At 35.8% G+C, this 27,764-nt stretch overlaps 1 protein-coding gene across 2 annotated transcripts in view; it reads left to right on the forward strand.

The window, feature by feature from the left end:
* The window catches only part of LOC113235116 (nephrin-like), a 292,525-nt gene that overhangs the window by 226,220 nt on the left and 38,541 nt on the right, over window positions 1-27,764 (forward strand). For both annotated transcript variants that reach the window (XM_026470692.1, XM_026470693.1), the window contains exons 10-13: window positions 4,701-4,863; window positions 22,655-22,806; window positions 25,156-25,378; window positions 26,545-26,760. In XM_026470692.1, the coding sequence (XP_026326477.1) occupies window positions 4,701-4,863; window positions 22,655-22,806; window positions 25,156-25,378; window positions 26,545-26,760 (754 nt within the window). The remainder of the gene's footprint in view (window positions 1-4,700; window positions 4,864-22,654; window positions 22,807-25,155; window positions 25,379-26,544; window positions 26,761-27,764) is intronic.

Consider the following 27,764-nt stretch of genomic DNA (forward strand, 5'->3'; position numbering starts at 1 on the left):
AGATGAATATGCTATAGACGAAAAACATGACGCGTCGCGATGCTTCGACTCTGCGCCAGTGTGAGTTGAGCCTTAGAGTTTTTAATCTCAAAGATTTAAGAAGCACTACTACTGCGCCCGTCACCCTGAGACGTAAGTTGACAAGTCTCATATGCCTGTAATTTCACCAGCACCCTTAAAAACTGGAACGCAATACTACTCACATTACTGCTTGGCGGCAGAAATAGGTAAGGTGGCAGTACTTCCCTGGACGAACTCTTCCGCAAGGAGCTCCACAGCTAGTAAAAGTTGTAGTGTTGTATATAGATTTTAATATTCGTAATTATTCACCAAACGACTGTCAATAGTTGACGCCATCAACGGTCCAATTGTTTGCTCTGTGGGCGCTGGATGAGCAGGTCCCAGGGTCGATTCCCGGTAGGAGCAATTTGGGAAATGAAGTTCTCTTAGTTGGTTCTGGAAAGTGCAGCATTGTATTCCGTTGCACTGGTACTCATAGCAAATTAACCTAGTTTACGCCCTGGTAACTGTTGTTGCTGTGTCACAGGTCACTATCACATTATTATTTTGAATGTATATCTAAGATTCTCGCCACTCACATAACCTTAATTTGGATTTTGTATTTTCTATGGGACATTCAGTTTTCGCCGACAACGGAACCTTTGGCAATATTCAAGGGCTCAGGTTAAAGAATCGACAATAACCTTATTGTTAGTAGTTATAGGTTTCTTACATTACATTTTCATAGTTATTCACTATTCGTCTATACCTTGGTAGGGAACACGTCATTACTGATAATCAATAACGCTATACTTAACACCACACAATGACTATGTCGTGTTATTATTACATATTCAGACGCAAATACGACTTGACCATTTGATTAATTATTCGTAGTCATCTACACCAAGCATACGATCACGAACAAACAACATATTATATGACTTGTTTAAAGCTAGTTATAGTTCCTAAAAACCATTTTATGCAACGTTCAAAATCGTTCTACGCATTGATACAAAATTTTCCTAACCGATGAATAGGCAGATAGTGCAACTGATGTAAAATGTAAAGAATTTTAAGTATTACCCTGTGAATGCTCTGACTCTTCCTATATTCTAATCCGGAACACAGTGCAGTGGCACCCCAGGCGATTTCTGCTATGTTAAAACCCTAGCACCAGCAACGCGTGGAAAAAAAGATTCTAGTCGAACCCAATGTGACTGCGGTACTGCAACACAGTCCATGAAGTACTCTTATGCCTTAATACGAGGGAAGATCTCTACGCAGCCACGGATACTGCTGTCTATGAACAACATACTATTCGATATAGTACTATATACTATAACTATAAATTAGTATGTTCTAAAATAAAAGAAGCATCGACACGATAAGAAGAAGCAAAACGTATAAAAAGTAGAATATTATATCCTTTTTAAAAATTAAACGTTGACTAAAGATTCCATCCTGTACATTAGAAGTACCTGCTACCGTTTATTAATCTGACCTTTCAACAGACTTCGTACAGTTTCAGAGTTTCGTAACCCTGAAAGTTCAGACAATAGATTCTGTTCTCCGTTAGTTTGAAAATTCCACCCGATCTCGAGATTCCCTTACAGTTCTCCAAACGGCTACAAAGCATTGACAGATACCTTTGTGAGAGAAAACTGCTTCATTCCAGAAATACTTTTTAGGGCTCCAATAAAGTAGTCGCCGAGGAATGCTTAAACAGTTTTACTAGTGCTGAGCGCACTAACTAAAACTCCTGACCCGCTGTATAGCTGTATAGGGCATGCAAAAACGAGTGATTTTGAAAACCGAATTTTTCGGTTACCCAGTTATTCCGCTTTTTTGGATATTTTTCTATTGTCACTCAAATAATTATTTAAAAGTGTCAAAAAACTAAAAAGACATCGAATAAGTGTTTCACAGATTATTTTTATTATTTATAGAATTCACAGCTAATGAGTTAATCAACTTCTCGAATTATAATAAAAAATAAGTCAAGAACGCAAATATTCTTAAACAAATATGCATATTTAGAGACAAACTAAACATCTCTTTCAGTCTACACAGTGATATTAGCGATAGGCTTGAACATTGGACATACGAATTAATTACATGATTTGGTTCATTTAACAGGTCACGTTTTTATTTTTGTAAAAAACCTGTGGGTCGGAAAATCTATAAATATCTAAGTTGATTTGTGCTACAACCAAATTTTCGCTTATTAAACGTTCATGAAATCTCCCGAATCTAGCGACTATGTCCCTAAAATGGCGACACTGAACAGGAGGAAAAAAAATCAAACTGAAGATTTTATGATAAAGATTTTTTAAAGTTGTTGTTGCTGTACTGTGCTCTCGGTACCCAAAGATTACCCGCTTCCGCCACGCGGACGCTATCGCTGTACTGTAATCATGTACCCGTATTCCTAACACGTAGTTAGCATTTAATTATTTATCATTATCAATCACGATACGATGATATGATGAGTTACGAATTTACGTTTTAGTAGTTTTAGGACAAAACCGAAAATCCCGAAATTTTCCTTAGCTTAAAATTGAGTTCGAAAATGGGCTACTTGGTTGGTTTTTTCGGTTAATCGAGTAACCGGTTTGCATGCCCTAATAGGTATCATTACAATTCTTATGGGTGAAAAACGAAGTTTATTTTAATTTTCTTTTTCTTGTTCGTTACGAACGTTACTGACTTTTGAAAAGTTGAGAACAATACGTTATTAAATCCTACAATTTCGAAACAGTACAAAAATCTGTAAACTAATGAATTCAAGTCAAAGAGAAACAGTATTACTTAAGAAGAGTACCACGAGAAAGGCTTCATAATACATTTAATGGACATGACACTTTTTTTGTAGTCGAGTTGCTAATACATAGTAGCACCACAGTTTTTAGGGAAGATATTGTAATACTGTGGTAACACCGTGACTGAAACCAACCATCATTCATTCAATGCAGGATGGGCAAATCGTCTGTTTAAAGGTTAAACCATTTAAGTGACATTTTCCACAAAAAATCTTTTATTTATATAGCCATGGTAAGAAAATCACTATCCTTCTGCACGTGAAACTCAATAACAAAAAAGCTATAAAACTGAATAAGAGTTTTATCTGCAGAAAGATGGTGAATTTCTTACAACTGCTACATAACTTGGAGATATTTTGTGGAAATCGTCACTTATGTAACTTTACCTTCAAGCAGACGAAATAAAATGTTCTTGAAAATTGTGACAACTATTTATTGTTCTAAGAAAGTACTTACTACATTTTAAACTCATCATTTAACCATCTTCTAAATTTAGCAACATGTAAACTAGAAAGCCCATTTCTAGGAATATACTTTTTAAATATTCAATAGTTCTTCTGAAAGCGGACACATTTACCATGCTGCCATAAATATTATCACGTCTGTAACATTAATTGAATCAAGCGCAAAATGTAACTCTCTCTCTGAAGAGTTTTACTCGAAAAGAATTATTGCCAAAGTTGTTATTGAGTTAACGTATTGTTAATATTGTGATGGAATAGGCTTTTGTGAGCGATGAGGAACTTTTCGTGTCATATTTTCGTCAACAAGATAAAAAGTTTGCTGTTTGTGACTTATATTTTCTTATTGATAATATCTTTTATTTGAATAAGGGTTTGGTTGTTAAGTGCATTTGTTAGTGTGAAATAAGCGCGTCCAAATTTCGCTGAACCCCTTATTATGAAAAATTATAAAAAAAATATCACCCATGAATAAGCAATTAATTGTCTACCTACCAATGATTTTTAGATAACATGAATGAAAATAAATATTTATTTATTCCTTTCTGATGTTTTTATTGAGCGAAAACAGTTTCGTTTTTTTGCTAAAATCACATTAAAGCAAATAGCATATTTTTTCTTACGTTTCATTAAATAATAAATAGCTGTATTTTCTTTCCAAATGGTTAGTTCGAACCGATAACTAATATTCCATTTAAATGAAAAATTGCCGTGGAATCAACAATAAATAGTGCGGAAATTGAGAAAATGTTTGCAATAGCCCAGCACGTCAATAACAACTGCGTTAGACTAATTCGCGGCAGTTTCGTATTTTATACAATCCTCGGCTTTTGACGTGTCCAATAACTGAACGGGTTGACATTCAAAAATGAAAACGTGAGGTCCTGCATGAATGCACATTTTACTTAGATTTTTTATACTGCATGAAATCGTCGTTTTATTGAAAATAGACATAACGATGTGCTTCGAGAAATATTTATAATGCACTGAACATGAAAGCAATCTAGCGTTGAAAGGTTTAAATGTTTATTATGAATATAGAGGCCAATTAGCGCCATGTAAAATACGTGGTATGGACAACGATTATTCGATCTATTAATCCCTAGAGTAATATCAATACGATATGGAATGTACAGGCATGATTCTTCATATGTTGCTACTAACAGGTATACAAATTGTTTACGAAGAACCAAATTGTTAGGCAACATAAAAAATATTAAAACAATTTTCATTTATATTTTTTTACAAATACACGATTGATTTTTTGAGACAACCGTGATAAAATCATCCATTCATTTCGTTAATAACATTCTTTTAAACTATAAGAACAGCCGTCCCCCTGCGTCTAATATTTATTTTTACAATATTTATTTTAAACGTAAGGTAAAGGAAAGTAATACTTCATTTTATTCCCCAGGGTATTTTACTTCAGCACAATCCATCAGGCGGCGTTATACTAACAGGAAACACGAACTTGGCGTTACGGAATGTATCAAGACATCAAGCCGGAAAATATACGTGCACAGCTTCTAATGTCGAAGGGGATGGAAAATCACCTCCTTTACATATGCAAGTTGTATGTAAGTAGCATAATTACGATAAACCGTTTCGAAAGAACGTTATAATATATAACGTTAACTTAGTTTATTATATTTTTAAAGACTCCGGTGGACTAGTTTAGGAAAATAACTTTGTAAATTAGTTTTGATCTGGATGTTCTGCGTAGTGTTGTTGGATTTAATTGCGGTAGTCTAAAAAGTTTGAACCAGTTTCACATCAAATAATTAGTAGGATACGAGATAAAACAGAACTATAACGTTATAACTAACTGCCTCCGTGGCCGAACGGTTACCACGCTAGATTGCCACGCAAGTGGTCGTGGGTTCAATTCCCGGGCCGAGAGAAATATTTGTATGGCCTACATTTATTTCTCCCTTGAGTTTAGGTGTAATTTGTGGTTGTCTATGTGTGTGTCCATGGCAACCGCGATACACGGTTTCCTCAGTGCGGGGCTTTGAGTGTGTGCGTGTAGATGTGTGTATATAGTATGAATCAAAATTAGACGTCCAAAATGTAAACAAAGGGGATAACCGAACAAAAAATATCTTTTACGTGGTACTTTACTATTTTAGACGACAATAACTATACCTCCCACGTAAGTTGTTGTAAGTCAAAATATCATTTTTTGCTTTTTATCTTAAATATTTACTTTTTTTTAAGTATATTGTAGGTTCCATGTTTGAACGCAAACATAACATTAAGTGATTTCCTTACTTTTATCGTTATTATCGTCTAAAATAGTAAAGTACCATGTAAAAGATATTTTTTGTTCGGTTATCCCCTTTGTTTACATTTTGGACGCATATTATGATTCATAGTATATACATACGTTTAGATCACTTTTCTAAAGTGTAATCTGATAAAACTTTTACTTAATTTTGTTCGAAACAATAAATAATTTAATAGTATATAATATAATTTAATATATAATTTTATAACACTGCTAACACAATCGGGATCAGAAACATTTTTTGTACCGCCATTTTGTGGAGTCATAGACGTCATTATTGCTTCGTTTCTGGAACTCAAATGGTTTCTTGTCACCGTAGTGCGTTTGTTAAATTATTGTGTGTTGCTGTTAAAGTTTTTGTTTAGTGTTCATATTTTGTAATTGATAATTTTCAATTGAAGAAAATGACAACCTCCTCCTTTTCCAATACCGTTAAAAATAGAAGGTTTAGCATACCTGCATTCACACTTCGATCATGACATTACATGACATTTCTTTGTTTACATTTTGGGCGTCTAATTATGATTCATGTTATAGCCCAGACGAGAACCTTCATTATGAAGACGAAATACAATATATCGGCCTCTGAGGCCGAACGGTTACTATGTCGGACTGCCACGCAGAGGTCCTGAGTTCGATTCCCAAGCCGGGAGAAATATGTGTATAGCCTACGTTTATTTCTCTCGTGAGTTTGGGTGTAATTTGTGGTTATCTATGTATGGTCCATGGCACCCGCGACACAGGTTTTCCCTAGTGCGGGGCTATGAGTGTGTAGCGTTATTATTATTATTATATGTCATAATTTTTCTTAAGATTGAATCGATATTTCTGAATTATAACATGCTATCAATCTGAATTACTTCGTTAGGATTCTGGAAGCTATTTTGAAGGGTACAAATTGAATTATTTTTTTCTCTCTCTAGTTTCATTCTCTCTGAAGAAACGACGATGGAATGCCATTAATTCGTTTAATAGTAGCCTACAATGGGCTCTTTTTTAACGGAATGATTAATTTGTGACTTAAACGACGTTTCGGGTGAATTGCAAAATTGTCCTTTTTCTGCCGATTGTTGCTTCGATAATTGAATTTAGAAAGTTTCTCTGAACTCTGATTTCTGTGTTTTATTATAAAAATTCAATTCAATTCCTGTGTACCAAGAATCAGCAATTATTGTCTATTGTTAAAACAAATAGTGTATCGATGATCGTTGGAACCAAAGAGTAACTTTGATATGGTACCTTAATATATATTATTGAAAGATTTCATTTACCCTGCGATTAGAATATTGGAAGCTACAAAGAAGGTCACGAATTCAATTCCCAATACAACTAATATAAAAAACGAAAGTTCTTCACATTGCCGTATTTTTGTAGCAGGAATTTATTTTTCACCCACTAGCTCAGAAAGGCTTTCTTTCTCATTAGAAGAAGCGTTGTTTTCTACTCTAGCGTGGAAAAGGTTTTTGAACTTGTCGATGAACTGTGGTGTACCTAACTGTTTCTTTCGATGAAAAAAAAACACTATGACACGTTCAACTACGCGATTTGTCGTACATTATTTATGTAATATAAATCAGTTGCTATATTTAATTCTTATTATTGTAGACATTAAATTGACAGTAATAACTAAATTTATAAAAACTTAGTATAAAAATAAATATATAACTCGAATAACTTAATTAAAACTTTAATTATAAAAACTGATTTTTTTATAGTTCTTCAACTTCTTTTCTTTCAAAAGGGTTCAACTTTTTTTATTTCATCTACCATTATCCTCGCTATAGTGAGGTAAAAAGTTGTGTGCTTTGCTCGGCAGCAAAGTTGTTTTACGTCTCGTGTCTTGAAACCGCTACGTTCAGGATTCTATTTTTAATCTAAACGCCTCAACTTGCTCAGGTTCCAATACCTACTTTGCAGCCTTGCATAACAAAAAACTATTGTCACTCTTTTACTCATAGTACAGGGAAACCCCTATTTTGAGACTAGGGGATCAATGTTCTCGATTTCGATTGGCGAACGTATACAGAAAATATCACGAATTATATTTTACAGGATTTTTTTAATGATACCAAGTGACAGAACGAACAAGTCGAGCGCCTAAATGGTAAGCGACACATTTGTTCTTATCAATTGCAGCGCTACTCAGAGCTTTAAATCACAAAAATCTGAAAGACACTGGCACTACGCCCGTCACCCTAAGACAAAGTTGATAAGTCCAATGTGCCTGTAATTTCACTAGCATCCTTACTTTTCAAAACCGAAACTCAGAAATAGGTCAGGTGGCAGTGCTTTCCTTGACGAAGTCCTTCACAAGAATGTCTACTACTACTAAATGAATGTATATAATAATGTATGGTATGATTAACGGGTACATTATTTTTGTTATTTTCAATTAATCAATCAATCAGCCTATATATTGCAGTCCACTGCTGGATATAAACTTCCCCAAGTGTACGCCATGTGCCCGATCACCCGTTTTCCGTATCCAACCACTACCCGCGACCTTTTTCAGATCGTCAGTCCATCTTGCAGGGGGACGTCCTACGTTACGTTTGCCGGACGTGGTCTCCACTCGAGAACCCGTCTACTCCATCGCTCATCGGTTCTGCGACAAATTTGGCCAGCCCACTGCCACTTCAGCTTGCTACATTTTTGGACTATGTCCACAACTTAGTCTTAATATAACTTAAAATAACTTCGTTCCGGACTTTGTCCCTTTACGAGATAACCAGCATAGACCTTTCCATAGCTCACTGAGCAACATGTAGTCTGTGAGCCAATTTGACCGTCATACTCCACGTCTCGGCTCCGTAAGTCCTAACCAATAGGACGCATTGGTTGTAAACCCTGGTCTTCGGGTACTGTGGGAGGGGCGACGAGAAGACATGACGCAGTTTCCCAAATGCTGCCTAACCTACCTGCACTCTCCTAGCTATTTCACGCTCGAAGTTGTCTCTGCCTAGTTATAGGGTTTGCCCGAGGTAGATATATTCTCGGACAAATTCGATCGTTTCGCCATTAATCGAGATCGCCTCCGGGATGACGAGCTCAATGAACAAGACCTTAGTGTTGTCCAAATTCATCCGAAGACCGACCGATAATGAGGCAGTATTAAGGCTGTTCAGCATTTTCTGCAGATCCTGCAGCGAATCTGCCATTATAACGAGGTTATCGGCAAAGCGAAGGTGTGTGAGATTTTCGCCATTGACATTGATGCCAATCCGATCCAATCAAGTGTCTTAAAGACGTCCTCCAGAGCGTTTGAGAACAGTTTCGGAGAGATAACATCACCCTGTCTCACGCCTCTGTGCAACTGGATGGGTCTTGTCTTGTTGCTTTGTACTTGGACGGACATCGTGGCCTTGCTGTACAGATTTTTCAGCACCTTAACGTACCGCCAATCCATTTGACATCGCTGCAAGGATTCCAGAACAACCCAGGTTTCGATGGAGTCGAAGGCTTTTTCGTAGTCCACAAATGCTACACACAGTCACTGATTATACTCTTCGGACTTCTGTATAATCTACCGAACAGTGTGTATGTGGTCCACGGTGCTATAGCCTTTTCGAAACTCTGCCTGCTCCGGTGGCTGGAAAGCGCCAAATCTTCCGGCGAGACGATTTGTGAGGACTCTCGATAACAGCTTACAAACGTGGCTCAGGAGAGCGATAGGTCTATAGTTCTTCAAGAGCGTTGAGCTCCTTGAGCTTTCTGAGCACTGGGTCTCCTCCTGCCCTGAGAAGCTCAGAGGTTATTCCGTCTTCACCGGGAGCCTTCCCATTATTAAGCTGTTTAAGAGCCCTCCCAATTTCGTCTTTGTCCACTTCTGGCAGCGTTGGACGAATAAGAGATCTCATCATACGGCTTCTCTCAACCTTGAAGTCGATATTTATTTACCTCTTACGAGTCTGTGATCGCTACCGGTATTGAACCTATTGACCACAGATATCATCTCACGCGATTCATGCGTCTCTGGAAGCATACCACACCTAGAGGTGCCGGTGATGATTTCATACCGATTTATCGGATATCGAAGTTATAACAGGTAAAAGAACTAATACTAATTGCTATTTCGTAAACAACTCTAGCATAAAGTTTCTAATGTCTGGGTCTGTCATTTAAAAAAAATAAACAACTTCAAAAATACGTCACGACAATCGTGTGTGTTATTGTTTGGGCTGGTGATGTCGGTGTTTATTTATTGAAAACATACCGTAAGTTGCGTTTTTTAAGTTTACCCTGAATATAAATGTTTATAAACTATACTTTAAGGAGTAAGTTCATGGTATACATTAGAACCACTCAAACGGAATATTATCATATTTACCCAAGTACACCAAACATTTCATTAGTGCTTTTTAAGTGCAGGATTTGCGGTGTATTACTGCATTTTATTTCAGATGTTTTTGTTGTAGTACGGAGGGTATTTATTTAGCAATGCAGTATAATAATTTTTATTTTTAAAAACTTGTATTTAAACTGAATCCTTTTCTAATTTGCGAAACCAAATAGCCGCCATTTTGCGGTAGGATGAGCGCATCGCGTGAGCGGCTAGATCCCTAAATATACGCTTCTTGTCCGTCAAAATGAAGTCGATCTCGTTCTTCGTCCTACCATTGGCGCTTTGACAGATCCACTTCCTATGGGGCTTCTTCTTTAAAAAAGTGTTTATGCAAAACAGCCCCTGCATGTCCAGGAAGTTTACCAGCATTTGCCCCCTTTGGTTTCGCCGTCCAATACCGTATTGTCGGATGCACGATTCCTCGCATTCGCGCACTCCCACTATGGCATTGAAGTCTCATAACAACGGTGAAGTGGGTCTTTGTGGTATTGTGTAGAGCCTTTCCCACGTCTTCGTATACTTCGACCTCACTGTCCGAATATGTCAACGTCGGCGCATATACCTGTACAACCTTGAGAGAATATCTCTCGGTTAGCTTCAGGACAAGGTACGCTACCCGGATCGATACACTGGATACCTCCAGCACGTTGTCACGGAGAACTTTGTTGACAAGGAACCCTACGCCTCCTTCGGATAGTTGGTTGCCCTCTCGAAAATAGAACAGGTGGCCAGATTCTAGAGTAGTCCTGTCCTCCCTCTGTCTTCGAACTTTTGACAACCCTATCACATTACACCTTTTTTTCTCTAGTTCCACCTCGTGTTGCATTAAACTTTCGTCCAGCCGCAAAACTACGTCCGTTATAGGGTGCCAAGGTCAATTTGTGGCAGCCTTGCGTAACCCGGGGATTTTTCGCACCCCCCCATTTTACCGTTACCGAGGCCGTTGCCATGGCCCGGAATAGTAAAACGGCCGGGAACTGGGGGCCGCTTCTTCCTTGGCTTTGACATTTTAGGGGTTAATGCCCATACTCACCACACTGGGCAAAGACTCGCGTCAACAGCGCTGCAGGGTGCTAAGGACTTGGCCTGTAGTTGGATATACCGCCATCGGTTTCGGTTTCGCCAGAGCCTCGTTCGTTTGTCGGCAGGTTGCACCACATGCAGGTGAGGATGATATTTGGGACATTCAGTTGGTGTTTTGCCCCAACACATCCCCATTTTGTTATTTTAAAGATGATATATTCAAATATGACGTCACTGTTGTGCAGAACATATTAAATACAATTTTTAGAAGTGTAAATGTAAGTAACAGTAGCTGTCTGAAACGTCTAGAGGAAAACAAACCACTGCATCCAACATATTAAACAAACGGTAAACTGAACAACGACAACACGTTAAAATTTCACTACAGCCGAAAACAAAAGGCGTCCGGGAATATGTTCTGAATAACCATAAAGTGGCTTAATAGGAATCGTTTTGAATGTCAATTGAAATACTTTACTGGGTCAGATTTTAATGCATTGTCCATTTGGCAGATAAAACTATCAATGCGAAAAAGAATCAATACAATTTATTTTACTGCACCGCTTAAATTGAAATTGTGTTTTTGAAAGGCATTGCTAGTATTGGATTTTCAACTTTTATCCATTTTATGTGATTCAGTTCATGAATAAATCTGCCCACTCTAACGTAGCGAATTCTCGAACGTCAACTAAGTTTTCTCGTTGCTTTTTTTAGTATATATAATCTAAAATCTTTTAGTTGTCGATAAAAACAGTAAATGCTTTATTATTATTGGAAATGGAACTATTGTTCGGATCTAAAATCAATTAAAGAATCTGTAAACAGCCAAAAATGTAGTCGTAGTTTCATGAGCAACGTGAGATTTTTTTAAAGTGAAACAAAATAACATATCTACTAGACAACCGTCAGAGTTGGATACTCGTCGCTTAATGAGTGGTCTAATAGGTATATCTATTTCCTAATCTAAGGGCTTATCTAAGTCTAAGCTTTCAATTACAGGAACTTTCCGTCTCAAACTGCAACTAAGGTGCCAGCAAGTACATTATGATTTTTTATTATAGAAAAATAAGTCAGCATTTGACCTCCATCTCAACTGGTGAACGTCAAGTCACATCTCAAGTGACGATGAGGTCGACGATGGAACATGCACACCTAAATAATGCCTACCGTTTAGGTGTGCATGCTCCATCGCCTTGAAAAGGCCCAAGTTATAGCGTTCAGGGAATAAGTCTGGAGGCAAAGAATTCCACTCTATATCAGTTCCCCATAAAAATGTGGAAGCGAAACGCTTCATCCGAATCCTTGAAAAATCCATAACATATTGGTGGAACCTTAGCTTACATCTAGTCCCGTAATGATGGAAAGGGGACGGCAAAATTAAGTCAAGTATTTTCATTCCACTCTCCGTGAATATCCTGTAGAATACTGATAAGCAGGCAACTTTACAGCGGTGTTCAAGGTTCTGCTGCTTCGCCTCTACTAAATCCGAGGCACCTACAAGCTTCTTTGCACGCTTTTAACGTAATCCAAGGTAGCAAGATAGTATTTAGCAGAACCATTCAATAGATGGCAGCAGTACCTTGATTGTTTTGACTTTTAGTACACTTATATGTACGGTGCTAATGACGGCGCATTGGTTCGTTAGAAAAAAAAGGAAACTACTCGGTTTTAAATTTAGAAAATTATTTCAATTCTAACGTAACACAAATTAATAAATAAAAAGAAAAAAACGATAGGCACTAGGAGAACCATGTGAACCATTAGAAATTAAAAGCCAAGGCTTACTGATTTTAGAGGCCTGTTTTGACAGGATGTTTGAGATGTTGTACCTATGGTATAGTAATTTATTTCATAGTATTGAATACTTTATAAACTTTATTTTTTGTTCATTTTGTGTTATTTTTGTAAACAGCCCTATTTATTTACTATTTTTCGAAAAAAAGTAAAGAAACGAAAAGCAACATTCGAAAGGAAACAAAACAAAAACAAATTTTGTGAAAAAAAATTCTAAAGAAACAAAAAACAGAATTAAAACGGAACAGGTCCCAAAATTAAGTTGGCGTAGTATTTATTGGAGGTGTCGACATACTCACACAGTTTGAGGGAGAGAGAGTGCTCTCTCTCTAGACATACACGCATGCATATCACTTACACATTACATTTATTTTAAATATTTATATCAAACCTGTCATGGGTATTGAATACCCATTCACAAAAGATGACACGGACAAATTGCGAAGTGGTTTTCATATCACTTTAACTTCATCAATTCTCATGACATCATGCTACAATTTCCTGCACGCATTCCTTTGGGACGCGAGTGCTTTTAATGTTAACGTCTGACACTTGAGTTATTTGATCCTCAAAAGCGCCCTTGATGTTAATTTAGTAAATTGTTTTTTTTAATGACTTAATTCTGTACCAATGTGAAATGACTGTGTGGAATCATATCTTAAACTTTATATCCGTATAGACAAAGCTCACTTTGTAGCACAGATAATCAAGTCCGTCCGTTGTCATGATCAGAATAGCGTTGAAGTTGGCCCGTTTCCGTGACCCTGGTTATTACAAGATACTAATCTAGACATCATGTTCGTTTTTTCTAATTACTAACCAACATGTTTTTTATTTACTTTTTAACACCAATGCTTTTATATCAATTTTATAATTTAAAAAATAATTACTTCTTTTTTAAATTATTGTAAACAAATAATTTAATAAATTCATATAGATATTTTTGTTGAACTTTAATAGTGTAATCAAATATTTTTTTTAAATACCTTGATCCCTAGATACTTTTGATGTGTGTAATAGACATCACTATCATAATATTCAAAACTGTTTTTCATTCCTGATAAAGTAGTTATTATTGTTATGATCGATACAAAGATCGAACGAAAACATAGAAAAATGCTTTCGATCCGGGTGGACTTGAATTTGCATTTTTTTTTCTCCAAACCGGAGCTATGGCGCATAGCATTCAAGTCCACCCGGATCGAATTTTTTCTTTGAGTTTATTTTATTTTTATAATTTATTCAATTTTAAGAACACGTTTTACTAAAAGCGCTAGGCACAAACTTTGTGGTTTAACCACCTAGCGATGAATAAGTGCTACAGATATTATACAACGAACCAAGATAGTGCCTCTTTAAAACAGTTTTGCATTTCTTGATATCACCCTCAGAATTTCTAGTAGCATGTAGTCCGGCCTGCGCATTCCATATACGTTGTAGTATCCCGGCAAAGTATATGTTGGTATTTACGCCATGGTATGTATGCGAACGCAATTGTAGAGAGCGCGTTCGCTTTCGCAGTTTGTGCTTGAAATGATCATATTCCTGACATATGAATAGCATTTTAGCTTTGTCAAATACATTTAAAACTCTACTACTCTACAAATAATTTGTCATAGTTATTCCTCAATTTTGATTTAGCATTATTCGATCTTTGTGTCAATAATTGCCAATTAGTGGAATATTGTCACAAAAATATATGAATATTATGGTAGTAACAACATCATGAATAGTCAATAAATCTTGACCTTTTATTATAATTTCTAATTTTCTCCAGAGTTCTTTTCGCGAGTTTGAACGATATTACTTATTACGAAAATACCTCCCACATAATACCCACCAATTACCTAAAATAATAATAACCTAAAAAATGACAAAACCTTACCGAATTATTAAATAATTCCTCTGTCAAGGTATTGAACTTTACTTTGGAAGTGCTGTAGTCTATAATTATTTTCAGTAAATGAACCTGAAAATTTAAGTACAATATTGACCTGTTTGATTCAAATAATTATGCCTTTCGGTTAATTTCACTTTAATTATTAATCATACTTTATGTAACAATCGGTTGTACTAAAGGACGTTTAAATAACGCATCTTAATAACAATAAACAAACTGATATACCTCTCACGTACAGAACCTTTTTGCAAATTTTAAAACTAATAACAAAAACTAATTACTCAGTGTTATTATTCGAACTGTTGGTACAGCATTTAATTTTATTGAGTAAAAATATAACTTTTTAAACACGCTTTGACAGTACCGTCACCTACACTTTTATCTTTTTTACTGTCGTGTTATCTACTATTAAAATCGGCTATCGTTAGAACCACTTAGGCCAGTGGTTGTGACTCGAAAGAGTTCTGTGGTACTTCATGTTGAACTACTCGGCAAAAAATTATATACGTATGGTTATTATACGGCTCTAGATTTTTCATTCCACATGAATTGCTATGTAGCTTTTCCGTTTTATAGTTTTCTGGAGATCTGAGTCTTTTGCATTCTTTACAATAAGCAATAATTTGTAATTCTACGATATTTTCGACTAAGTCTAAAGCTTCTAACCAATTATGAAATGTATCAGGGTTAGTGTCCAAAGTGTCCATGCTTCTACTCCATCCAATATAAAGAATTAAAAACATAATAGCATCGCAGTAAACGGCATCTCGTTGATAGTTTGAGACTATAATTGTATCCTTTATAATGGTGATTTATTTTTTTAATAAAAACGGTCCTTACTCTGTGCTATATTTAACTTCTACGCTGTTTTCTTAGTTAAGTTTCGCTTTGAGAATAGCAAACAAGAGAGAATAAACTTCTGTGGTCTATGGCAAACAATTATAACTCAGACTTTTTGACGTTAATGTTCAGATCGTTAATGTACACTAATCAACTCAACACTATTGAGCAGCTGCTGTAGATCTTTCATCGAACTCGCTAGAATCGTGTCATCGGCATATCGGATGGTGTTAATGGACTTCACGTTCTCTTCAGGTGCTTCTTCAAGGACTATTTTGAGACAAACGCTTCGAAGTAAACACTGAAAAGCAACGCTACAATTTAATTATGTAACAAACTCACTCCTCGCAGTGTCTTCATAGCAACTATATTTACTTTGATGACGCCTTTGGAATCCCAGCCTATTTTTTTCGAGATCAATATCAGTTTGTCATGTTTCACATGATCAATGCTCTCTCATAGTTGATGAAACGAATCGATCTATATACCAAACAGCGTTGCCTCATCACTATGCAACCAAAAAGCGCGTCGCGTGTGCTGTAGCCATTTTTAAAACCTAATTGTGTCTCTGAAATGTTACCTTCACACTTCCGATATATTCTTTTGTAAATAAACTTCAGAACCACTTTTAGGACGTGACTCATTAATTATATGGTGCGGTATTCATTACAATTTCATTGCGGAGTTGATTTTTAGCAAAGCTATAGAGATAGAATGGAGCCGTTCAGAGGAAACAATGGCGGAATTGTAAATAGCATTGAATAGGTGTTAAACAATATCCAGTTCACATTCTAATTGGCTTAGGATTTTTGTTTGCATCCTTAATTTGATTACTTTACGTTTCGTAATAATATGTACACGGAAGAAAAAAAATCATTGAAAGTGCCTTGAGCCACAATTACAATCAGAAGTGCTGTCGCCAAAACGCACATATGGAAATGATAAACACTATAAAATCTTCATAAAAATATGAAACAAAGTTTGGACAGTTAATATAATTCAAACTTACGCATTTGCTATATCGTTGAAAGTTCAATACCTTTAGTGCAACTTAGAACGTTTTGATTTTATATTGAAATTTTATACAACGCGCTGCCATCTTACGATCAGTAGCCGGACTGCAATGAACGACTAAGAATAAAAAGTAATAGTAGTTTCTCGATGACAGATGTCTTCTTTAACGCACACATTGCATAATAAACTTTATTTCGATCAATTAAATTTAAAATTAACAAAACAATCATGAAGTAATTTTTCGCTCAACTTAAAGCTATTAGTGTACAAAATTCGAGATGTTTACTTAGTTCTCCAAAAGATAAAATTCAACCATATAGCTCTGGTATAATGTTTACTTTCGTTTGTTACAGTCCAAAAAATCAATTCGATAACCAGAACATAGAAAATTTATTAAAATAAGACTTACTGATGTTATGAAATACCACCATGGATAATATTTTTGGTGCGGCTGTCATTTTTGCAATATGAAACGGCACAATAAGGCATTTTTCTACGATTTTAGAGAATTTCTGCGAAATAATCGTCACAACCACACAATGAAAAATGGCCGACTGAGCTCAAGTAGGCACAAGTATGCCTGTAGTTGGCACGCGTGCAACGCTAACTAATCACTTCTACTGTATTGTTTTTCTGTGAATATGTATGTCTTCGTTGATTGATCGTTGATCGTGAACCAACTCCTCATATCCTTAATCAATCTCCACAATTATGACATTTCTATCGTCTTTGTCTAGTAGAGTGGTAGTATGTGGTCTCTTCTTTACGCCTTAAGTTTTCTTGTGTGTGATGAAGGAATCATACTTGGTAGTAGTTCCTCTATTTCTGAGCATTTATCATTCCGTCTTGGATCTACAAGCATTTTCATCTCATCTCTTTTTGAATCTCCTATTATTTTGCAGGATCTGTATGGTTTGCCAGGCACGATCAAATTATTAATGATAAAGTTTAGTCAGTTCTCCATTCCTTCGAATTACAGCTCTGTTAGCGTTAAAAAGTACAATATTTATTATTTATCAGTACGGGCAATTATATAGAAAAACCTTAAGATTTCAATTAGTAAGCTAACTTTTATAATATAAAGTGACGAAATGAATAAGTCGTGCGCCTGGTGGTAAGCGACAAGGCTATCTCTGACAGTTCACTACCACACATAGCTTTTAAACTCAAAGATCTGTAGGACACCACCACTGCGCCCGTCACCCTGAGACATAAGCTGACAAATCTCATGTGCCTGTAATTTCACCAATACTTAATGCATAAATATCTGCATACTATATGTATGTACGTATATAGATTACATAAATTTCAGAATATTATAACACAAATGGACTAGTGGCAGTGGCACACGTAAATAGGTGATAGGCGGACGACAGACTAGCTAACCGCATTTTCTATTCTGATTTTGCGAAAGGTAGGCCGAAACGTGGCTGTAAATTTTCAAGTATAAAGATGTTCAGAAGCGACTCATGAAAGGACGACATTGCTCCGTCTTAATGGGAACATTTGGCAGCACTGCGCCCTGAACGGCTTTGGATTGTGAAGAGGCAAGACCACAATTTCGAAGAGCTGCGTAAAGCTGAACTCGATGCTAAACGTGACGAGATAGGCGAAGATCCGCCATTAACTACGTATAATTACGTTGACGGTGCACTGACATGCCCTCATATGTGCACGAGGACTTGCCGTGAAGATTGCCTACATTAGACATCTTCGAGCGCATCAGCGCCAATCCAACTAACAGTCAAAGTGTAGATAGATAGAGTAGTGTGTACATACATATGTATTATATTTCTTCGTAGTAATTTAATTTACTCGTAAATAAAAAATGATTTCTGGCTTACACCTTTACATCCATTACCTTGTAAACGTGTAGTGTCGTACACGAGAAAATACAATGCGAAAATTGATTATGACACAATACGAACCTCTGGAGTCAAGAGATCTCAGGGTTCATATCTCCTCTCCGATTAGATACCTACATGATACATTACGTTTTTTATTTTTAATAATATTTGCACGAGAACATTCATTTGTTTGTTTTTGACGTGAGGCGTCTTTGAAATCATACCGGTGCCATGGTAGATATATTATTTGGAACGTAATGAAATAAATCGATCAAAGTGAACGTTTTGCATGAAACCAACATAGCCACAGCATAGTTATTAGCAAAATATGAATATTACACGAAATATATTAAACGTGGACAAAGGAATACCTCTATGTCACATCTTGATTATTTCGGGGGTGTCTTTAAAAAGGCCAGGTTAAAAACTACCAGTATTAGTCTTAAAGACAACACGGAACAATATAATAGAGAGCATTGTGGTATAAAAGATGATGTAGTGACCAGGATAGCATGCTTCAATGGTTTGGTCATGTAGGAAGAATGAATATTGTTAGATTGACGGCACAAATCTATGGAGTGAATATGGATAGAGGCGTGGGTAGAGGTAGACCTCGCTGTACATATCTCAATCAGATAAGGGACGTCATTAAAAAGGCCGGGTTAAAAGAACCAAGAATAAACGAGCACGAATGAAGAGACTGATGGGAATGGAGGAGGTGAAGGAGGTTTGTAAGGAGCGTAGCAGGTGGAGGTCGATAATCTCTGCTACCCCGGTGGGAAACAGGCGTGATGATGTGTATATATATACACACATCAAAAAAAGTTTGCGATCAATAGCATAAGCTCCTATAATTCTTTAAATTTAACTTTATCAAGAAAAAATCTATGTTGTATGCTTTCTTTAAATAGGAATACCCTGTTTGAAATTAAAATATAAAACTATTTTTTATTATTTATTTTAAAAAATTGAGCCATTAATCATAATGTAATAGTGATAGAAATTTCATAGAAAGAAAAAGACTGTTTAATTAAACTTAATCAACAATTTATTATTAAAAGGTGTGAATTCAATATAAAATAACTCCTCCCCTGGCTCGAATACATGCGAAGATCCTCCTGGGCATGCTGAGGATCAAGTTATCCAGCATTTCCTGGGGTAACCTATCCTATTCTTCAATAGCGGCTTCCCTGAGCTCTGGAACTGTCTGGGGACGTGGCTCACGGGTCCATACTGCTCGTTTAAGAGCATCCCACGCGTGCTCTATTGGGTTTAAGTCGGGCGAGCCGGCAGGCCAGTCTAATCGTGTGATATCGTATTCTTGAAGAGCAGCATTGACTCGTTGAGCTCGATGTGCGGGCGCATTATCATCGACCAGTACAAATTGGTGCCCATGGTTTAATCGGAATGGTCTGACGATATCATCAATAGCAACTGCTTTGTACATGTCTGCTGTCATGAAGCCCCGATACGGGATCAAAGGCGTTCTAGCTCCAATCATAATGCCACCCCAAAAGGACACCGATTTTCCGCCTTGCTGAACTGTTCCAGTGGCAGTTCTTTGTCTTTCACGGTCGCCTGGTCTTCTCCAGACACGGACACGTCGGTTATCTGGATGAGTGCTGATTCGGGATTCGTCAACGAAGAGACAGTTTTGCCAAATGTTTTCGTCCTCACCTTCTTCATTTTGCCGAAGTCTAGCCCACTGCAATCTTCGTTGTTGACGTTGCCGGGAATTGAGCGGAGCTCGCCAAGACCTCCGTGCTCGTAATCCAGGCTGGTGCAAGCAATTGCGAACGGTCTGCGTGCTAACTTCAAGCCCAGAGGCGGCCCTGACTTCTGCTTTTATTTTAGTGGCGTTGATTGTTGGATCACGGGCTGCCAGCAATCTAATATAGCGCTTTTGGGCAGCTGTCAAAACAGTTGGGCGACCGCTGCGGGGTCGGTCAGCTAAATTGCCCATTCCGTGATACCTCTGCAACGTAGCCACGACACAGGATTGGGATATAGCAAGTCTGCGTGCTATTACTCTCGTGGTGTATCCTTCTTCCCTCAAAGTTACTATTCTAGCTCGTAAAACCTCTGATAATCCTCTTGGCATTTTTTCAATCACAACTTTCCGCGAAAAACATCTTGAATCGCTTATAATTGACTAAATCAGATTTCTGAATGAGCGTAAGCTAGGACTGAAAGCCTTTTTATATGAAAAAACAATTGAACGGGGTCATTGTTTTATGTTCTAATTTATTTTTAAATAAAGAATCTAAAAAGAAGAAAAAATCATAATATAATCTACAGTAACAAAAAAGATTTCAGTTTTTCGAAGTGATCGCAAACTTTTTTTGATGTGTGTATGTATATAAAAGTACCAAAAGCGGGGGCGTATTAAGGAACTGATACAAGTGGAAAGACAAAGGAAATTTGTTAGAAGCGAGCGTAGCAAGTGGAGGCTCATGGTTGTATTTGACGATTTTAATTACTATATTATTAGTGTTGTAAAAAATTTAAAAATATAGATGTTTAGAAGGAAATTTTATTATCTTATGTATTCTGCCAATCTTATTAGTTGCCAAAGTCATGCTCAAATCAAGACCTTTTCGATATTGCTTAAAATAAATAGATGCTTAAATCTATGGCAGTAGTAAAGATGTGAAGCACAGTTAAATGAGGCACGATCATTGCCTTTGTATGGAGTTAGTTACGACTGTATAATAATTTTTTTTTTTTTTCCTAAAATTCGAGAATTACGAATCCACTTTCAGATGGTGTCCGTAATATGAGAATTTGCAAGTGTAGAAAGTATACCAATTTGTTTTATATCTTCACTCACTAACGAACGCGTGAACGGACGGTTTGTTTGTTTTCACGCCTCAGCGCCTGCAACGATCCCCTGAGTACGAAAGGGACTAGTACTAAAATAGCCGCTTAATTTTCCGTTACAAGAAATTTTGTATGTTCACTCATATCTCAAACAAATCGACTCATCCGTAGAACAAAGATCTATATATGCAAGACTACTTGTTCTCAGGACATAGTACATTTCGGTCGTTCTTCTTCACTGTGGATGTCAGTTCGACTGTTGTTCGATTTTATATTTCCGAAACGAAATAAGATATATAAATTCTTAAAACACCTTTACATAGGCCTTAGTTTGAATAACGAAATTATTCTCGTAACGTACTTATCTTTTATCTTTTCGCTATATAATCACATCGGACTCTGTTGTTCGAATAAGTCGAAATACAATCCAAAATTATCGAGTACTTATTTTGTCGCGTTGTCACGATTGTTACGTATTCGAAATAAAACTTTTTTTTCGTATCTGTATCGTGCATATTTATTTTTTCAAAGAAAACAAGCGCCCGAGCGCTTTATATTTGGTTTTTATATTGTAGTGATGAAAAGTCATCAAATCACGTAGTCATACATTCTTAGTTCCAGCTCCGATCGAAACTCAAGTCTTTAGGTCATCCATTTTTTTTATAATACTACTACTTTTTTATATAATATAAGTGACGGGACGAACAAGTCGTATACCTAGTCGTAAGTGACACGCCTGTCCCTAACAATTGCAGTGCCACTCAGAGCTTTAATCACAAAGATCTGATGGGCACTGCCACTGCGTTGGGTGTCGGGCGCAGTGGCAGTACCCATTAGATCAAATACTAATTTTTTATTTCAGTTATACACTATTTTATCAGTAAAGAATTCCTCGGTTTAATTTTAATGTACGTTTACTAGCAGAGTAGGTTTTAAATTTCGTACATTTCATGTTGAAAAGGCACCACCTTTTATCTTTGATTTTAACTCTCGAAACTCATATTGTTATAATTGAGACAAAACAAATAATGTGTAAATAAGTAACACGTGTAATTTAAACCTACAAAGGTATTTTGTCCAAAATTTCTTACGTAATAATTAGTCATAATTGAGTCTATCAGCGCAAAAGTGGTGAAACTCCATGAAATGCATGTACAAACAACTAAAAGATAATGGAAGAGCGGGCCTTCCTGTCACAGGTGGATGACACCTACTAGGAAGTCCCAACCTTATTTTAAGACAACTAAGAAAAAAGAAATAAACTTTTTCATTTTCATTTTCATTTTCAAAATTATACAAAAGTTGTCAAATTCATTTTACATAGTAAACAAAAATCAACGAACTTGTCCACTTGTCTACTAATGCAAAAGAATAAATAAATAAACATAAAAGACCGACGTGTATTTTTTTTATAGATCAAAACATCCAAATATGTAATAATTATTAATGTGCTTGCTAATATCATTTAAAGTAATATTGTAGAAAAAACATTTGTCCACAGACAAGCCCTTATGCCGTAAGAAGGAAATCAAACTGATAGGAGCAGCGCTTCAGGAACCAACCAGCGTGGAATGTGAAGTAGACGCCTTCCCCCCACCAGACACCTTCGAGTGGATTCTTAACAACTCCGCGGGGTCTATAAAAGTGGACCCTGTAAGTAAAAATTTCAAAAATTTCAAAGAAAACTGTAATTTTTTGAATCATTATCTTAGACAACATCATATACGTTGCATATAAAGCACTTATGTTATGGAAATCGGAAATAACGACGCTACCACAAACACCCAGACCCTAGACAATAATATAGAAAAGTTAGTTTCTACATGCAACCAGAAATCGAATCCGGAACCTCAGAGATTGCGACACCATGAAAACTGGTTCGCAAACCACTCGACTACGAGATCGTCAACTATTAATATATTAGTGACAACATTATTAAAACAATATAATGAATAAATTGCTGACGAGAAATTTGTGTCTTAAAAGCAATGAATTACATTTACATTCATGGATAAACAAAACAGAATAAACAAGAAGATGCCAAAGCCAACGTTATTCCTGATGCCAATATTTGTGCGTAACTTTGTTGATTTTTGTTGAGTTAAACATGTATATTTTGTTGTTTTTATTAAATTATCTCTGAAAGCCGCCTATCTTGTCCTTTATCCGAAAAAAAGTCACCCTTTCAATGACCATTTTATAAAAGGTCACCAGTATTTTATGGGAAGCCCTTTAAAGTATAGGCAGCCAAATGATAGGGTGAAACTTGTACTACAAAAAAATAGCTGATGCAGCCAAATTATAGAGTTATCTAAAATCATTCTAGCAAGGCTCCTACGGACATATATTCATGTATCGAAGCTTGTCGTAAGATACATGCGATACCTTTAAGTGGCCCTTGGCAACTGACGGGGCCAAAAAGGTCGACGGACATAAAATGTACAGTGTCAGTATATAATCATCATTTCGCAAAACGGTTTCCATAAAACCTTATTTACCTAATCTTTGTTCCTGGGGTGAAAATGTTGAACAATAATCATCTTAGTGCCATTTAGATTATTTCTGTCTGATTATGGTGTAAACAGTGGGATTCCTAAATTAGGTTGGATTAATGCGTCTATTATGAACCATTGTTTGTTTTCAAGAATGCGTGGAGTGTCGTTTAAAACTAAAATTGAGGTCTTTGTTGATGCCCAAATATCGCCAGGGGTTGTACCATATATTTAGCATGTCTACTGATGTATATCGGGGCAATCAAACCCTTCGGTGCCTGCATACAAAGGCTTGTTGACCCTTAACGGTGTTGTCCAAACCCGTCAAACGTTTGCACGTGAACAACCAAAATAGACCTTATTGCAAGAAAATACAGGATATTATTGCCTATGGTTTCGGATTGGGGAATACTCAATAATCGTTCGAGCGTTTCTACTATTTGCTTCGCTGTGATACAGCTAAGGGACATATCTACAATATCCGTAATACATATTGAACTTAAAGCGAGGACAAACTCTGTTTATAGTAGGGAAACATATTTGGGTAAAGTATAAAGGTGCGAACACATATTTGAACCACCAATCATATACGTAACATAAATAAATAGATATATTTTGGTAATCGAGAAAAAAATATTTTTCGCGAATTCAAAATAACGTTTTTATTAAAAAATTGTGTCATCATGTATTATCTGTATCTGAAATAAGGCGATATATTTTTTATACATTCCGTATGTATATTGTATTTACTTTTACTACTTGTTCATCATAATAATAATATATTTGTTAGTAAGTCATGCCAAGTGCCAAATAGAATGAAATATAATAATAATGGAAACATTTTGCACTGATTCAATTTCGTTACTATGCGCTACAATAAATTAGCCTTTTTTTTCAATACTCGTACGTCGTACATTGTCGATATATTCGTATTAATGATGATATTTTAAACAACTTTCCAATATTTTGAAATAAAAATATCATTTGTTTTTATACATTTATCTCCGTGCATATCATTTAACGTATTTCAACTCGTTCTATTTTACGATTCGCTGGATATTATTCATCCCACGCTCGAATAAAGTTTCGAATAAATGTTGATTTGACTTCAATAAATTTTGTTTCGACGTATTTGTAAACTGGTCAGTGCAATACTTTTAATATAACTGATTAAACTCTACTGCCTTACGTATGAGCTGTAGAGTTAAATCAGTATGACGATTCCAAGTGTAATTTGCTTAGGTCCCTATGGTATAAAGATTAACTGACTTTGAAATAAACTTAACTATGCACTGTTCTAGTTTATAATTGTATAGAATTGCATATGCATTATATTATGCAGTATGAAAACATGTAAAAGGTCTTGGTAAAATTCTTTATTAGACTACTAACTTTAGGAATTATTTCGTAGTTTCAGAGTGTTTGTTTTTAAGCTATACAGTCTGCTAAGCTCGTTTGAATTTAGTGTTGTTTTCTGAAATTTTCCCAACTCTTTTCTTTCTTTTTGCAGGATCGCTTTACAATAGAAGCAAAAGAGGGACGCTCTGTGCTAACCTACACGCCAGTGTCAGATGTAGACTACGGCACACTGTCATGTCGAGCAATCAATTTAGCTGGACAACAGACGTCGCCTTGTATCTATACATTATTGCCAGCCACAAGGCCTGATCCACCTACAAACTGCACTGTGTATAACTTGACTGACGATTCGTTGGATCTGCATTGCCTAGCAGGTAAAATTATAATTAACAAATGCTTCTTTACGTAATCTATAATTGTTATATATAAGTTTATTCTTGTAAGAAAGAATCCCTTTATCCGGAAGATATCCCTTTATGGGCTAAGCTCGCCTTTGTACAATAACGTTTTGTTTTTTTTTGTCAAAAATTTGTTTTGTTGTACAATAAAGTATTTACATACATACATACATACATAAATTTCATTAGGTTGATAACTATTGAAAATGGTTGAAAATTTTAATGTGTAATAAAAGTGAACTTTAAATTTTATTGAATTATTATTGATGAACAGATTTAGTATCTCATTTATGTACATGATTTTATACTTATTAAGTATGATATATGAAACAAACTGAATGAACGTATTGCCACAGTAATGTTAAAGGTAAACATTGTTGTTCGACTTACTATTTTGATTGGGTAAAATACACTTACAAAAATTTACATAAAATTATACAGTTCGCAAGCGCTGTAATTTTATACAAGAGTCCGTTGGGATTTAAAACCAATTTAGGATAAACGGGAATGTTCATCAAACACGTCCGCTTGAATCGAACTAAAATATTTTTGGTAGATATCGTTAAAATCGTGGCTCAGTTTAGTAAATCGTCGAAGTTACATTCGAAGCAATCCCAACATGAATTATCTTAATCTGGTTACATCCTTTATTGCCTAAATTAAATTTGGGTTTCAATGTCTAACTCCTATAATTCTTAATGTAGGTTAATGAATTTCATCTCGTGCAAATACGTTTAAGAGTTTTGGGGATGGAAATAATAACTGCAATTTCATTTGGTAAAACATTTCGAGGATGATCGAGTCTTTTGTTTGTACGTAATATAGTTAACATATTTTCAATTTTATCAGCCATCAAATTAAATGTCAGAGTGCAAGTTAATGATACACTAAATTACTGGTGGAATACAGTTTTAATAACATCACATTGGCAACTATATTAATACACAATAGCTGATAAGACCATTATCTCGCCTAATTACACTTTGAATTTACCACAGATGATTGCATATTAGAAACTAATTTGTTCATTAATTTATAATATTAAAGTTATCAAATTATCATGAATTTTAATACGGTGCCACAGACTGGGTGTACCACAAGGTTAGGTACTCAGTCCACTTATATACTAGTTTTTGTTGTAGGTTATGAAGGCGGTCTTCAATGTGTCTACGTGGCTGAAGTATGGGCTAACGAAGGACTAGTAGTAAATGCAAGCAACGGAATTGCACTTTGGAATCTCAGAAGACTGGGAGCGAAGAGACAATTGCAAATAGTGGTGTACGCAGTAAATGCAAGAGGAAGATCTGAACATATTAAATTTACTGTTGAGACTGCTCCGCGATTATCGCCGAGAACTGGTACGATCAATTATTATTTTTAATTACAAACCGCCTTTTGGTTCACCAATATTGATAATAATTATGTTATCCCTAAACTTTCCCTGAAAGATCGTCGAAGCGACCTTTAAATTCATGTAGATTTCCACTCACTTTGGGTGCGGAAATAGCAACGCCTTGTATTTGAATAAAATATCCACTGAACGGAAGGGCAAGGGTCCCTTCACGTAGTCGGGCTTAAGGTCCAGGTCGTTACTAGCTATCAATTTTCGTTTTGTAGTTAAATACCGTATTATACTTTTCAGGGATTTTCATTATTTATAAAGCTGGAATTTACGAAAGTCTTACCAAATCACTCATCTACTTTTGTTTTGTGCTAGAATATTTATTATTTTTATATTTTGTCCAAGTTGCTCGACTAGCTCAATAGTTACCAACACACAAATAAAATATTACGAAGACAAACAGGCAAAATACTACGTAATGCAAAAGAAAACAAATCATACGTGCAAACGAAAATGTAATGGTCATATATTCCCTTTATGAACTTTTATTTCCTGAATTCTTGTTGAACTCGAGTGGGAACAGTGCTTACGCTCTCAAATGTTGAAACGTGGAAGATTTAAAAACTAATTTTACACCCAATTCAATTTTTTTTAAAGGAAATTCTTTTGTTTTAATACTAGGCCTTCCATTTTAATCTCTGCAATATGAGATTCCATTTTTAGCTATAACTTTTGTCATTAGGTACTAGCTAAGATTAACTTTCATTTGAATTAGATACGGTCGTGAACCAACACCTGATTTGTTTGGAGTGAACCTCATCTAACTGCAAACGGTGGGAAAGTTTGAGTTTTGGGAATTTGTACGAAGCGTTGCTCCTTTGATGGCGCGTTTGTGTTCAAACCATGTACTTAAAGGTTTAAAAAAAAACATTAAGTAAACTTAATTTCTTGCCTATTTATCTACGTCCATAAATCTATCTGGTTATGTATTTTTTCACTAATTCTGTATCACACATTAAA

This window comes from Hyposmocoma kahamanoa, unplaced genomic scaffold (assembly GCF_003589595.1).
Source record: "Hyposmocoma kahamanoa isolate Upper Pololo Valley unplaced genomic scaffold, ASM358959v1 87, whole genome shotgun sequence".
Classification (NCBI taxonomy): domain Eukaryota; kingdom Metazoa; phylum Arthropoda; class Insecta; order Lepidoptera; family Cosmopterigidae; genus Hyposmocoma; species Hyposmocoma kahamanoa.